This window comes from Musca autumnalis, unplaced genomic scaffold, assembly GCF_047663935.1.
Source record: "Musca autumnalis isolate F117 unplaced genomic scaffold, ASM4766393v1 scaffold_2, whole genome shotgun sequence".
Taxonomy (NCBI): Eukaryota; Metazoa; Arthropoda; class Insecta; order Diptera; family Muscidae; genus Musca; species Musca autumnalis.
The window spans coordinates 113,425,453-113,442,667 of NW_027411755.1; the positions used below are offsets into that span (position 1 = coordinate 113,425,453).

At 34.0% G+C, this 17,215-nt stretch overlaps 1 protein-coding gene across 2 annotated transcripts in view; it reads right to left on the reverse strand.

The window, feature by feature from the left end:
- Positions 1-17,215, reverse strand: part of LOC141394499 (contactin-3-like) — a 271,316-nt gene that overhangs the window by 10,330 nt on the left and 243,771 nt on the right. For both annotated transcript variants that reach the window (XM_073969006.1, XM_073969008.1), the window contains exon 8: positions 13,148-13,513. In XM_073969006.1, coding sequence (XP_073825107.1) covers positions 13,148-13,513 — 366 coding nt within the window. The remainder of the gene's footprint in view (positions 1-13,147; positions 13,514-17,215) is intronic.

A 17,215-nucleotide genomic window follows, 5' to 3' on the forward strand; every position in this document is an offset into this window, starting at 1 on the left:
AATATCCCGTGGCCAAAAGCACACCACCAAATGAGGGTTATAAAAATATGGTTGAATACGTTTTATTTCTCATGTCCATCATTTTGGGATTTGCAGAGCGCAATCGATAATCTTTTGGAATCACACGTATATTTTTCTTTGCAACTAGAAATATTTGATTTGAAGTAAGAAAATGAAAACATGACATTACCCTTATCTAATGTTTTTAAAATTTAAAATCGACTTCAACGGGTATCCATTTTTAAAACGAATGAACGTCAAATAGTCAAGAACTCATTTTTAATATTTCAAAAAGTAGCTAAATTTGGATAGAAATTTGCCGCTCATCAAATGTGTTTAAATAAATGAAATTATTTGGAGGATATTTCAGACCATTGGCATACCATTCATACAAAACATGTAAGTAAATGTGATAGGCTACAATACAAATTGTTCAAATTTTTAATATTAAATCGTTTGCGTGCCTTTATGTTAGATTTTGAGAACATATACATACATAGGGATGCCGATTTAGCAAGAATTGAAATCTTTGTCGGAAATAGGGCCTTTTATTTTCCATATTTTTTATTGGATTCAAACCCTTTATATTTTAATATTTAATAATATATAATTTGTTTGGTCATAAAATCCCAACATCATGAAATTTATTATTTGGAACTCTTATATTCTACAAATATAAGGGATTTCCTTATTTAGGATTTTTCTATCGGCAGCGCTTAAATATGCATATGTACATACATACGTTGATATCTTTACTGCATTTAGGGGTAAAGTATTTTTTGGAGGTTTTTATGTCCTTGGGATGGGGGTATATGGTTGGCCATGGCTTCAGCAATGATAACAAAATAAAAACAACAGTTAAAACCCCCCGAATTTAACTGTGTAGAAATAGAAATAAAAGCCAAAATCATGTGGCTAGAGAATCATAAAGTGTATAAAAAGAGATAACGCAATAGCCTCATATAAACTTGGCTAACAAACAAATAATAACAACATGCAATGTACAGAAAAAATAACTAAGGGATATAAAAGTTGGTTGTGCCACAAACTGGAGTGCATTTTTTAAATGTTTGTATGAATGGGTGTGTGTGTGGGAATACGAGCGATTTGTTTCTAATACAAATGCAATGACAATCCTTTGGATAAATTTTTAGAAGCAAAAAAAACTACAAATCTGTTTAAAAAAAAAGAATTTTGAAAACATTTCTATGTGGAAAAAATGTTAAAGGAATAAAAAAAACAAATCGAAATGTAAACAATTTTTTTGGATTTTTGAAAGAGATGCATTGAATGAATGGAATGACAATTTAAATCGGCTTAATGTTGCAGCCGCAAAAAAATGCAACATTTGTAATCCTATAGAATTGCAAAATTTGTGTTAGAAGCTAAAACAAAAAGACCCATGAATCCAATCAAAAAGTTCAAAATTATTTTTGTTATAAAAAATAAAAATACTATATATACTATATATGGGCCATTATTATATGTGCTCTTTTACTATCTGATGGATTTGAAAACGCAAAATAAACCAATTTGGGGGCATAAAAAATATACTTTTTATATTGAAAGTTAATTCCAAGAAGCTCCTCCTTGAAATTCAATCATCACTTTTAACTTTAAGTTGAGCGGAACGCTCTAAATCTGTTCGGTAAATCCAAAATATAACAAAAGAAGACTTGTAATAATGGGGGTAAGTCTAAATATGTCATATATTTCAATTGGAGCGATTTGGGCTTTGATTGGTTGACTAGGCTAAACTAAAATAACTTGTGTTTATTTAAACTCTTATCCTCAGGATTTTTGAGCAAAAAGGAACTTGTGTTTTATCAAATTTATTCATTGCATTTTCTCAGAGTCTCTTTATAGCACAAGTTAATTCTAAATGACAAATTGATTAAGTTCTCTTTAATGTATCCAAACATTGGCAAGCAAAAAAAAATTATTTATCCAATTTCACAAGCAATTAGCCAAAGATGGAAATGGATGTTTTTATTTGGCACATACATATCTAACATTTAAAACCATAAAGAAAGTCTACATCAGAACATGTATGTATGTCACCCAAAACCAATGCCTTTGGTAAGATTTTACAACAAGCACCCCTACATACTATAAACTAGAAAAAAGATACATTAGGACAAAACAACTAAATAACCATCCAGCCTGCATCATTGACCAACATGATTTATCTATATATGTATGGAAAATTATCCACTTAAAAAAGATTTATGCAATTTATCGTTATGTCTATATACACATTTGCTATTAGCAAACAACTAAAAACCAAAATCGACAAAAAAAAAGAAGTAAAGAGCATGGCACAGAACAGGGTTTAATAGTGTATGGTTGGCATGGTTTTAAAGATGATTAATTTTGTTTACAGAGCTTTTTGAGAAAAAAAAACATACATATCTTCATAAATATGTTGTAAATTTGATGTAAGTTTGTATATGTTCGTTTGGCCAGTACAAGGCAAGTCTATGTTTTTGTACATAATTTACATAAATTTGCTTTATATAAGTAAATTTTTTATGAAACTGAAATAACTCACTTTTTTATGCCACTTTCACCAAACCAAATATTTGTTAGTCTAAATCTTCTTTAAAATATTCAACTTGCGAGTATACACAGTACAGGTATTTGATATTATGTTTGATGTACATTTTAAAGTCATTTACATAGAGATGGACTTTTTTATACCCTAAAGAGGGTATGTACACTTTGATACGACAAAAAATGTGCCTCATCGAAATAAAGGTTTTAGACCTTTAGAGTATATTTAGCCATGTCCGTCCATCTGTCTGTCCGTCAAATTTTGTTTAACTTGGAAGATGAGCCATATCGGTACACTCCTTCGGGTATCTCGTACACAAAGTTTGGAAAAAGTGCAATGTAAAACGAATCTCCTAGACTTTTGCTGTAGCAATTTGAATTCACTTCCCCCATTACGACGGTGCAAGATTTTTCAGGGATAAGTCCATACTTCTTGAGAAAATGACCCGAAAACTGTAAAAACCCCCTATGGGACCATGTGTAGTGGCTGGAGCGTATGACAACTCTCGAGCGGATCAGCCGATTCAGTCCAAAATTTAGACTTCGTAATATTTTGTCCAAATTTAATTTAACAAAATGGTCCATATTCGTCTGCTCCTTAGGATACCTCCCCCACAAAAGTTCAACATTTTTGTTTAAGTGCAGTTTAGGATCTGTTGGAAGATCCTTTGGAAATTTATACTGAAGCTACTCTTTGTGGTCCTGTTTACAGCAATATTATGATTTTTTGTGCGCAAGTCCATGCATCCTGCCGTGGTTGTCCAAAAGCTCTGAAATGACTGGTGGGGCGATATCTATCGAAACGAAATGACTCCCAAAAATAAAATCCACTTCCAAATTGGTATCTCCTGCGCAACACTTTTGAATTTTAATTCAAATCCGTAATTTTGTGGGCAAGTTTATACGTCCAAAAAAGGCCACAAAATTCAAAAAACCTTCTAAATACAAAGTTTTTAAGGATCTTTGCTGTGTGGTCACTTTGGGATCTGTCCGTAGATGGAAGTTTCAACTCACACAGGCCGAGGGCATATTTCTGTCGGTAAAGGCGTTTGATACTTTTTTACTTGTTACCTTAGTAGTTCATCTACATATTGACGTCATTCATTATTCTCTCTCTTTCTCTTATTTCTAACATCTGCTCAATTTACTGTTTGCATTCATCCGTCTGTTTGTATGTGTATTTACGAATCGATTGTAATTACTCTGGCAACGTCGTGATGAGCAGCTGAGTTTTTTATTGTGCTCCTCGAAAAATTAAATTAAAACCTGAACTTTTAGTAGTTAAATTTATTAATTTGGACCCGAGTAGTGTGCTGTAATAATTTTCTGGTTGCAGTTTTCGGATTTTTGGTGTATTTTGCCATTACTGGAGTTTTTCATCTACTTTTGGAACATTGCTTTTATTTGTGGCTGCTTGCTGTTCGTTTTTGACAATTCTTCCACACACTCACACATACTTGCGCATTTGTGTTACCGTTTTTTGTGCAAGTGTTTAATTTGTTTATTATTGAAGTCATGAATAACACGAGATCTTGGAAATGCCCGGTTTGCATGAAAACAATGAGCCGTGCTGTTAACAGTATTGGATGTGGGAAATGTAGCAACTTATTTCATCCGAAATGTATTAACGTGGCTGTTTGTGACTTAAAAAAGATGAAATATTTGGATTACACTTGCGACAGCTGCCGTGTGAGCACTGTGGTACCAGCTGGCCGGCGTGGCACTGTTGACAACTCTACTCATTCCTCTGCACCTTCTAGGAAAAGTATTAAAATGTCAAGTACTAATGATTTGTCCACTGGGGCTGTTCCGTGTGGCGGTCAGCGAATTGTTTCTAAGCCCACTAACAGTCGTAAGAAACATAGTCTTATCAACACACCTGTTGGGAATGTGGTTTTGAATAATGGTGTTTTGTCGTCTACTACAAGCGGAACCTCCTCTGACATGAATGGTAAATGTGGCAAAAAGAGTGACGATGTTGTTAAATGCAGTGTGGCGAATTCGTGTCTGAGTACATTAGACGGTGGTGCCAGTTCGTTAGTGGCCAGTAGTGAGGGTATCGACAAGCCTGCAAGTACCTCAGTTTCTGATGGGAACAGTTCGCTGCAATGTGCGATGGATGGAACATCGTCTGTTTCAAAAACGTCAGAGGTGCTCGTGAATGCAAAAGATATTACAATGCCTCTCTCTGATAGTTTTTTTGCCAAGGTTACTTCGTCTATTGAGGAGTTGAATAAGAAGATGTTTGATGACCTTGCTGCTTCCATGAGGAGGTTAATTGATGAACATGTGCAAAAATGTATGGTGGATTTTCAAGTGCTTTTGCGTGATATGGTCAATGCTTATCGATCTGAGATTATGTCACACATTCAGGAGATGAAGGAGGACCTGTGCACTTACGAAAGAAGGTTATTGGGTATGCAGCAGATCCTTGATGAAAGGCTATTAGCTATAGAGCGTCACAATCTTGTGTTTGAGAGAAGGATTAATAGGAGTGATATTCTCATTAATGGACTTCCTCGGGCTATAAAAAACCTGCGCGAGCCAATCATTAAGATTGCCAGGGTGTGTGGAGTTAACATTGATTATAAGGATGTTCACCACTGTTGTTACATTAACAATGGAAAATCTGTCCTGGCAAAATTTAATTCTGTACATGTTAGAGACATGATAATGGCAAAGTATTCCCGTCATAGTTCCATATTTTTGCGTGAGGTATTGAACAGTGAAACTAATTCTCGCCTGTACCTGAATGATCATTTAACATCCCCTGCTGCTAACTTGGTGTATCGATGTCGGAAACTTCGCCAGCAAGGGCGTATTACTAAATATGTTCTGAGGAATGGTGATGATTCAAGTGTTCTCCTTTCATTCCCTGATGCTCCATCTAGGGTTTTGAATGCACAGGAGTGTGCAGAATTATTTCCAAATTTAGAGATTCCTGTCGTATAGTCATGTTTTTTTTTTAATTTTTCGATTTTGCATTGTGAATTTATGAATTTAACTAATTTAGGCAATACCGTCAGCAATAGCTCTTTTTTGCATTCCACTTTAAGTGCACTTTCTAAAAATAATTTGAATCTGGCTCATTTCAATTGCAGAAGCTTTAATTTGTCGTCTAGGACCACAAAACTTTCTGAAATACGTAATATATTTGAATCCAGTCTTGTAAATATTATTGGTGTTACTGAGACGTGGCTCAAGCCAGAAGTCTCATCTAAAAAAGTCTCAATTTCCGGCTACTCCTGTTCTAGAAATGACCGCCTTAATCAAAGGGGCGGTGGTGTTGCGTTGTTTATCTCGAAGTCAATTGCTTTTAAAGTTGTGTATAAGAGTTCTGGGTGTAGCACAGCAGAATGTCTTTTTGTGGAATTGTCACTTGGTTCTCGTAAAGTCTTGGTTGGTGTCGTTTACCTTCCTCACGGGGACTTAACTGCTTTCGAAGAGGAAATTTCTGATTTGGTAGTTAAATATTCTGATATTATCATCATGGGTGATTTCAATACAGATCTTTTCAATGTTTCCTCTTCGGTGCGTTGTAGGGATGTTTGTACGAGGTTAAATCTTTCTATTGTTCACAATTGTTTGCCAACCCACTTTAGCGTTCCCCACAGTTCCACGTCATTATTGGACTATTTTTTGGTTTCTAACATGTCTGATGTCCAGTTATCGAAGCAATTTTTTTGTCCCGGCATTTCTGACCATGCGGTCATTTTTATTTCATTGAGTTTAAATCAACATTCGGTTGACCAATATTTTGAGTTTACGGATTTTGATGCTGTGAGTTCTGAGGATATACGGGATGCTGTTCTCTCGTGTGATTTTTCAGTGTTATATTCAACTAATAATGTAAATGTTCAGTGGGATTTTTTTGTGGAATGCCTCGCGTCTTTGCATTCCATTTTTCCTATTAAGAGAAGAAAGGTGAGGTATCAGAATGATGATTGGTTTAGTGATTCTCGGATTACGTATCTTGTTTCTATTAGAGATCTAGCTTTTAAGGCGTATTTACTGGACAAGACTGCCTTGAACTGGAGGAACTATTGTAAGGCGAGAAATAGGGCTAAGTCGATGATTAGAAAAGTAAGAATGGAGGTCCACTCTAGCTTATTTAAAAATATTTCTAATTCTAGGGATTTTTGGGGGCTTGTAAAATCTAAGGGGTTGTTGGACACCGATTCTTATCATTGTGACCTTAATGCCGATGATTTGAATCAAATGTTTTTTCGTAATCAGCTACCTGTGTCTGATAGAGTGCGTCAATTTCAGACTTTTGGTAGGGAAGGGTTTTCTTTTCGTTGTATTGACATTTTGGAATTAGATAAAGCGTTTTTTATGGTTAAATCCAATGCATCGGGGTTAGATGGGTTTTCTTTGAAATTTCTTAGAAAAGTTTACCCGTTTCTCTCCCGCCATTTTTTGCATATTGTGAATACAATTTTGATAACTTCAGTTTATCCAGATGATTGGAAGATATCGAAAATTGTTCCAATCAGGAAGAAAGGATCATGTTCTAATGATTTTCGCCCTATTTCAATGCTTCCAATCTTATCTAAAGTAGTAGAACATGTCATAAAAATGCAGATTCTGTTGTATTTGGACTCTAATAAGTTGTTGGATGATGCTCAATGTGGTTTTCGGAAAAATAGGAGTACGACCTCATTACTTTTAGGTTTGACGGATTCTATTCGTGGCAGTTGTTCTAGTACCAAGTTCTCTGTTTTACTCTCGTTGGACCTAGAAAAGGCGTTTGATAGAGTAGACCATACATTGTTGTTGAGTAAAATTGGTTCCATCTATAAGTTCTCTGATAGTGCATGTTCTCTGCTTCGGTCATATTTGATGGATCGGAGCCAAATTGTTTGCGTTGGTGGCAGATACAGTGGCATGTTGCCAGTTGTGAGTGGAGTCCCACAAGGCTCTGTCTTGGGTCCACTACTTTTCATCATTTTTATGAATGATCTTTTTCCTAAGCTAAGTGGTTGGTGCTCGCTCTATGCATATGCTGATGATATACAGATGCTTTTCAAAGGTGACACTCGGTATTCTCAAGTTGCTCAATCCAAAATAGACCTTGTGATGGATATGTTAGTGTCTTGGATGTTGAGGAATAACCTTAGAGTTAATCCCAGCAAAACTAAAGCATTATATTTTTCCAGTAATAATCATACTGATATTAGTATTTCTTATGATGGTACGAATGTTCAGTTTGTAAATGATTTGGAATGTCTGGGTGTTGTTTTGGATAGCCGGCTTTCCTTTGAAAAACATGTTTGTTCCTTGGTGTCGAAAGTTAATTTCAGTTTGAGGTGTCTTTACAATACTGATATGCACTTGCCTTTGGAAGTTAGGATGAGACTTGCACGTGCTATTATTTTGCCAACAGTTATGTATGGTTTGGAGGTTTATTCTGGGACCACGCAAGGAATATTGGACTTTATTCAACTGGCAGTCAATAGATCCGTTCGTTATGTTTACAGGTTGAATCGTCGTACGCATATTACACCCTATGTTGTTCAATTCCTTGGCCTTTCTTTTAATAATTTTGTCAAAACACGTTTGTTGTTGTTGCTTTTCAAGTGTATTAAGAACCAAACTCCCCTATTTCTTTTACAGACGTTCTGTTTTTTGCACTCTATGCGTCTGAATCAGTTGACTATGCCGAATGCTTCTCTTCTTATGTCGAATTCTTTTGTTGTTAGAGTAATCCGTATTTTTAATGCATTGCCTGACCAATTAAGAAATTTTAGTGTATCGGTTAATTCGTTTACTAAATTACTTATCCGGCATTTCACTTCGGTACGTGCTGTTGCCGTACCTTGGAACAGATAGTGACATTAATATTGTATTCTTCCAGTATATTACTTTTTCATCTGTTTTGTGTATTTGCTTGCCTCCTTTTTTGGATTTTTTAGAAAGTGCACTTAGATATTATATATATATATTTATTATTATGTATTACTTTTGCTTAAGTGACGTTATGTCATGTGGAATTTGGATGTTGCATATTGATTGAAATTGTTTTGGAGTAGCTTCAAAGTAAATCTGTATATATTATTGCTATGCATATTTTTATATTAGTTTTTAGTTTCTTGGTCTTACATTATATTTTTCGAGTAGTTTTTCCTTTTTATTTGGTTAAGCAATTCTTATGCATTTTGTAATTTACATTGATGGGCCGGTTGGCTTTGAATTACAAGTTAAATAAATTGAATTGAATTGAAAAATTACGCTTGTCCGTGTAGAAAATCGTAGATTGACGATGCTAGAACAGACTATGCATCACCTGGCTAAGTCGGTGTCTTCTATGTGTATTCTCAGCCGATTTGTGTTATTTGACGGGTTATTCGTCTCATGTGGCTCAAAAATCTTAGTTGGGATAATTATCTCAAATTATAGTTTGGTTATAAAGTTTAAAAGTAAAATTCAAAGAAAATAGTATGCATGCACGTATATTCCAATTCAAATGCCTTGAGACTGTTAAGTGAAGTGTGAGTATATTTATAATGCCATTATAGCAGATTTACAGCTTTATAGAATCCTTTTTTTTCTATGTGACTCTGTGTGCCTTACATTTGTTCTGGTCGAAGATGTAATATGCATATTTTATACAACCAAAAACCAACTCCCACACACATACTCAGATATTATAACTTAACCCCTTTATGCCCATAAAGAAACATTAACGAATGTTCTTTAATACCCCTTGGAATTGTTGCCATATTTTGATTTTCAAAAAAAATGAATGATATTAAAAAAACCTCATTGACATCTCAATAAGTGATATATGGGAGAAGAAAGAGCATAAATGAAAAAAAACATGGTGCTTAGAAGTAGATTTAACATTAAAGCGGAATTTATGTTAGGTTTAAAACTCTTAGAGAAAGTGATTCTGGTTTTGTAACTTGAATAAGTTGTTGTTTTCGACATATGCCAATGCCACATGGAAAATATTAGCATTTCGATATTTTAAAGTCGCTTGATGGTAGCAGTTGGGAAGAGCTCTCAGAAAATATGCAAAGTATATTTTTTTGCTGTTCTTCTTCTTAATGGGCTTCACAGTTCAGTGTTGTAAAACATGTTAAGATTTAGCGTTTTCCCTTTTGTTATACTTCTATTTTTCTGGATAAAGCATAACGTTTTTTTTCGTTCTGGAAAATTTATGCTTTGTTTGCAAATGCGAAGGAATGTGTGTTATGTTTTTATGTTTAGTTTATAAATTTATGCGTTTCGAACATTGCTTTTAAAATATTCTATAACAAAAAGGAGCAAATTTAAAAAAAAAATACATATTCAAGATTAATGATGATACACAAGCCAAGGTGCTTATGAATGTTAAATTCTCACTCGTCCGTCCATAACTGGATAATGAAAAATGTTTGAAGTCTGAGAAATGATGTTTCATTTTTAAACTCTAACAAGAAAGCACAAGAATTTGCCCAAAAGTGATTTCATGCTGCTGCCTTGATTGCTAAAACTTTTTAAATAAAAAGTAAAAAAATTGTAAAATTGTCCACAACAAATGGTTAAGCAATTTGTCATGGTTATTGTTTAGATCATTATCGATATGTCATTGCTATGCAATTATCGTTTTATAAATAGCAAATTTACAATAAATGTAAACTCATCGGTGGTGAGGAAAAAACATTTAATGATTTTTTACTTGATGACTGGCATTTTTGGTAGGCAATGTCAAGGGCGAAATTTTGGAATATATTACAGTCAATAGCTCATTTAATTACGTCATATTAAGTGCACTCGATTTAGAGAACAGAAGTTTAGCAAATTCTACAAGTCTCTCGCCCAGTTAAAAACATCTTCATTTTAATTTTCTATTTAATTTATATATCTTATTTATAAATCAGCTTATTCATTCATTTACATGCTATAACAAAAATTTGTATTTATCATTCTTATATCGCATTTATTTTTAGAAAACAAAAACACAATGTAGTCCATAAATCCCATCAGTCAGAACCAACCAAACCAACTAACTATTCAATATATCGCAGTGAGAGCAGTTGCTCATGTCAGAACGTAAACGTGTGGTTGGTTGGTTGGCTAAATTGTTTGTGTTGTTGATATAACATGATTGATTAAAATAAACTTTTTGACATTCTATGACGAATAGAATGTCGTTTGGCATTAACCATAAAACTAATCCAAAGAAGAGAGTACACACAGAAAATAGAAAGCAATGAATCGCAACAAAACCAACGATCAAAAAACGACCACGTAAACCAAGTGTTCTAATAAAAACAAAAGAAACCAAAAAAAATAGAATTCGGAAGCCAAAAAGGAGAAAAAAATGATTAATTAAAACCCCAATAAAAAGCCTTGGTGGTCATACTGATTGAAGATGAATTACAAATTAGTTCCAGAAAAAATAGAGAATATTAACAAAGAATTACGAACTATGGCAAAGCCACACATAAGTCAAAGTATAACCCCAGAGAATTATTAAAACCATGGAAACAAATACAACAATATTGGCAACAATAATCACAGTGTTTTTCTCAAATGTCAAGTGCTACAGAAAAGTGTTCGATGGTTGGTGATGGTGGCTATGGGATGGATAGAAGGTATATGAAAGTGCGTCACTTTATGCGTTATATGATAGAGCATCGTTTTGTGGTTGTGGGCGTTTGACTGACTGGCAGTATGACTAAGTCTGCAACTGTATGGCTATGTATGTACGTGTCTAAGCCACAAGGACAATCAGCAATTGTAATACAAGGATAATCAGGATAAACTCAATTGTTATCGGTGGTTGGTTGCTGTTGTAACTGACTTTGGTTTGATGTTATTAGGTTTGTTGCTGACAGCATAAACAATGCCGTTTTTTGTGAGCATTCAAACTCGCAAAAGAAAAACACAGTAAAATATATACACACACATATTTATACATACATATGTACTAAAACAGTGTCAGTGCAAATGATTGGAAACTATAATATAAAAAAAATTAAAAAGGAATTGATCTTCAATTTTCTTTCACTTTCAATGTGCAAAAAACTTAATTGAAATGCACTATAAAATATGGAATGCCCAGCAAATTTTTGGGACTCCAAAGAGAAATTAATAAAAATAATATTTAAAAATTATCTTCGCCCTAAAATTACACAATAAAAACCCGCAACCGGAAACCATGTTCTCAAAAATATGAAAATGTTATCACGACGTGATAGCGTTCAAAATCAAATTCATATCTTCCGGAGGCTGTACTAAAAAAGGCATTTGTCATGGAAGCCATGCAGATTGAAACGGGAAAACCTTTGATATATCTGATGAGCTGCGTAACTAGCACCGAAACCAGTAACATGATTTAATCTTCAATCATTCAGCTCAACTCCAACGAGAAATTAATAAAAATTTATTTTAAAGAAATAGCCGTTTTTTTCTAGCCTACTGGTAATGCATAAGATAGCTTGTTTACATTACTTTGTATTGGGTTATTGGACTCTTAAATTTTTGCTGGAAAATTAATAGATTTATTTCTTTAATACATGATTGTATAAATTAAATCGACACACAAAACCATATATCATGAACTTCGCTAAAGGACAATGAGAGAATTCCCCTTCCATTGAAGTTCTGTCCGATCCTATGTTTAGCCCAGAAACATCAGACACCTTTTTCGTATTGCAGAGTCCGAACGTTTGTCGAATATTACACCATATTATTAGGCGAAATACTCTAAAGGTTTGGCTGCATGCTGAAGGATCTTCAATCACGACGGAAAAATGTGATTTTGATTGGTCTGGGATTCAAACACAGACATTCAGATTTCGTAATGGAATTCAGCACAGTCTAGTATTTATTGAGGGACTCAACTGATTTTTTTTTAATTTTTGTTTACAAATATTTGCTTCACAAGTTCTATATATTTGTAACATCTTGGAACTCAAACAATTCTCCCCATCTTGATCATGAGACTGTATATACTATTGCATACCTATCACATTTGTAAGAAACTGATAATAGTCTTTACAATTCGTTGAATTTCTAATTCCAAAGAACGAACAACAAACATCTACTGGCATCCCAATCAAAATGGCGGTGATGACCACTGGCGATTACCTTGGCTTAGCAATTTAGCCGTGGACACTTTTATATTCTCTAGCGCAAAGAAAAAGAAAAGAAAGACTCTGTGTTCTTTTTGTTTTTGCTATGGCAAATTGCTTAATAGGGCTTATTATATGACCGACTGTCTTCTTGTGCTTATGCCATTTAACCTTGGGCATTTTATCTAACAAACACTATTGCCTTCCATAATATCATCATCTAAAAGATATTAGAAAATTGTCTCCTCATGACTTTTGCGCCACATAAACACCACCCTAACTTGGTGTTTGGTATTTGGTATTTCTTTGCGCCAAATGTCCCTTGGCAAAAAGAGCAACAAAAAGAAATGTAAATGTCAATTTAAATTATAATTTGAGAACTTTGTTAACTAATCTTTCCCAACCATCATTTACCAGTTGTTGTTAGGCTAAAACAGTGGCACAATGATATTCGGCATTTTACCCAACCAACACCCCCTTCTCTACATAGAATTAATGGTTAACAGTAATAGCTGTAGTCAACAACTTACCTAAATGTTGGTCAACACGTTTTTTGGGCTTTTGCACCGATGCATAGGGATCACTACAGTAGTCCTGTCTCGATGGATTTTGACTGTTACGTAAATTGTGATATTCATCGCCATGTTGGCTGGGCGTTGCCGTTAATTGCGGATATGGGGCATAATCATCAACACCACCATAGCCGCCATGCGTCAATGGATCATAGCCATAGGTGGGCTGTTGTTCGACGTAGTTATTATGCGACACTGGCATCATGTTAGCTTGATTGCCTGCGGCGCCGGACATTTTCACTTGCCACAAAGAATCCTGGGAATTTACACTGCCACCGTTGTTTGAATTGGAGTAATTGTTCTCAATGTAACCCATGTTGACCCCTGCAATTAAATAAAAAAAAAATGTAAAATTGTTAATTGGTTTCTATGACAATTTTATAGAGGTAATTTTTATGGAAAACAGATTTAGAAAAATATTTCGATTTTCCTTAGAAATGTTTTTTTTTAACATCTAGGAAAACAGATTTTGCCAAATATTCTTATTTTATTTTTTTAAGAGATAAGGAAGAGAAAATTTGCACGATTTTTGACGTCTTGCTAGAAAAAGTGATAAAGAATAAGCACTAGGCCGGGGCGATTTGTATGGAAGGAAAAAAGTGATAGTGGGCGCCTGGAGTTTCTGATTCTTGGGATTGTACTGAGCAATAAAGTTTACTAGACCATATGTCTACGGTGAAAATCGAGCCCCCGGATTTTGATTTGAAATTTTTTTCAAGGATGTTTTGGCCGAACCATATCTCAGAAACTTGACCTATCCTGAAAATTTCCGTTTGCGTTCTTAGTACACTCACCAAGGGCTTTCATCTCCAAAAGGAAATTTCTACCCACTAAGTTTGAGTCAAATTTTTTAGCACAGTGTAATTTATCGATATTTTCCGAAAAATGTGCACATTCACGGGACCATAACTGCCTGAAGGAGCGTTCCAATGCTTTTGCTGTGTACTAGAGAGTTCTTAATTATTGTCTTGGCAAAAATTTTTGTTTTTGTGTTGGATCGAAACCAATAAACCTTGAAAAAAAAACTTCAAGTCAAAATCCTTGGGCTCGATTTTCACCGTAGACATATGGTCTAGTGGACTTTTTTGCTCAGTACAATCCCAATAATCAGAAAATCCAGGCGCCCGTGGTGGTGTTCAAATCGCCCCACCCTAATAAGCACAAAAATATGTTAAAACCATGTTAACATTGTAAACATGGTTACATTCCTTTACACACCTTGCTCATCGGATTATGTGAAAAAAAGAATAATAATAGGCATGTGCCTGGCATCTTAGTAAAGGAACCCTCCCTCCAGATGCATTACTTGGCTTTTGGTGTTTATGTTCATCAGTAAAATAATTTATGGCAGCATGTTTATTATAACACTGGCAGAGAGGTGAATTATTTTCCACGAAAAAGTAAATTCCTTTATATGGAAGTGAGGGGAAAAATACAAAATATTTCATAAAATATCTGTTTGGCATAACAAATAATTCCTACACATCATAAATATGGGATTGTAGGATTGAAGAAAGTTTTCTTTTAATTAAATAAAAATGCCATAAATGCAAATACCAGAAGCAAGAGTTGACAAAGACTCTTGTAATTCTTATTATGTTTGAAAAGACAAATGGTTTATTATTAATGAATATAACTACTTTAACAGATTCTTAAGGTAAGGTAATATTAGGCAAATATTTTATCCAAATTTGTTCTTCCGTATTTGCCCAAACAAGTGTGAATTTCATGCAGAGTTGATTTTGTGTTCACATTACGCTCATTGCCAATCACATTTTTGTCAAATATTTGCCCATGTGACCTTACCTTTAGAAAACAGATCAAGAGCAAAGGTCAAGCGTGGGTTTGGCTTGCATAGACATACTAACACTACTTCACATGCATTTTCATGTCGACACCTCGAGTTCCTCAATTCCATTGAAAAATCTAACCAACATTTTGTTGATGATGGCCAAAGTACGTTCACAAGGTGGAACACAAAACTAGCTAAAATATTTAAAAGTTGCTTAAAATATAAATGTATCAGTTTTAAATTTGTAAATATTATTTTGCTGTTTTAGTGATATTGGTTTCACATAAAGAGAATTCAAAGGCTTGAGAGAATTTTAACTCTAATGAATTGATAGAAATATTAAATTTAAAAGAATTAAATTATTTTAAAAAACATAAAATTTATTATCAATTGAAATTAATCCAAATTCACTCCGAAATATTTAAAAAAAAATCTGAATGTTCACAAGACAAGCCATACAAAATTCTTTTATCCTTGAAACCACCTAACTAAAAGCTTATATCATATTTTGTCTTTTCTTTAAGATCATTTTTAGTTGTATGAAATTAATTAACAACTCTATTATTCATTGCATCCAACAAATTGCAGTATTTTATCTTTGATTGCATCCCTCCGAAACAGAGGAAAGTAAAACACTCACAAAAACACATACTCGAATACACTCAATATACTTAAATAGATTTATTACCCCAATTGTCCAAAGCCATTTGGCCATAAATTAATTTGACCACAATCAAAAAAAAACAAACAAAAAAACTAAAAGTAAAAAAATAACTCGAACCAGCTAAGAGCACTTTTTAGAACTTTATTGCATTCAACAAATGTGACAACAACACAACAAAATCGGCACCAAAGAAATCAAATGGGAAAAAAATCAAAGCAGCAGAAACAACGAAAGGCGGCAATTCCAACAGGAATAAAAACAAACACTCATTCCGAAGAATAGAAAGGCAACACAAACGACCGACCATTGGACAATAATGAATTGCCAATTTCGAATAGACTACAATGGTCAACACAATGGAAACCTGACTGACTTCTTTTTCCTGTTTTCTTCTTTGCTTCCACTTGGTTTTACTGCTGCAATTGTTGACTGGGGCATTTGACATGCACACAAATAAACATAGTCAAGCAAATGCTCTGCCGACAAAGATTAAATTTGGAGATTTAACAAACCCGAGGACCAAATAAGCGAGGATAACAAGAGATAGAATTCAAACACACTTTTGCTGTTATTTGTATTTCTCAAAAACAAAACAAACAAAAAATGGCAGAAGAAACAATTGCACAAACAAGTTAAAAATAAAACTTGCACCGAAGCGACATTTATAACGCCGCCATATTGTAGACGGAAGTTAGTAGCAAACGGAAGTAACGGAATCACACACATACTCTCGCTCAATGCCAAAATACACACAGAAGGACATAGCCGACAACATCGACAAAATAAAATTGCAGTGTTTTCATTTGAGTGCCTTTGGCTATTGGTCGTGATGGTAATGGTGATGATGGCGGATTGGTGATATCACTGCTTGTTGTCACCATTGTTATTTCGTGGTCTTTGCAATTGGCTACAAGCGCTAAGAAACTTCACTTTACTATCAAAGAAATGAAGTGTTAAGCAAAAACAGGAAATAAAAAAAGTTCTCTCACACAATACAGGTAGATAGATAGCCTTAGCATCAGCTAACAAAGAATCACTTCAAATTGCAGTACATAACGAATTTAGGACCTCTTTGCAACAAATATCAAAAGTTAAACAAACGTTGTTGTAACAACTACAACAGCAACAACAAATCACACAATGTCACAGACAAATCCAAAACTAGAGACGTCAATGCAGTTTATACAATTAAACAATAAAGCAATTGCAAAGAACTAAATAAAACTTTTTCGGACAAGAAAAGAAAGAGAATAAAAAGAAAAGTTTCTGTGTGATGTTTACAACGACAATCTTTGTAAATACAAAGAAATTAAATATTCAATTTCGACCAATGTTCATTCAATTGAAATTCATTTATTGGACAATATTGACAGTTTGTTGGTAATTAAATGGTATTTTAGAAGAGTGGGTGAAAGAGAGAGAGAGAGAGTGAATTAAATGAATTTCAATGTGTGTTAAAAAAGACCCAATTCGATTTGTATTATAACATATATAATTAACAAATAGCTTCGTTCCGGTACGCTTTAAAAGTGAAACTAACAAAAAAGTGCCAAAAATGTATTCCACATGG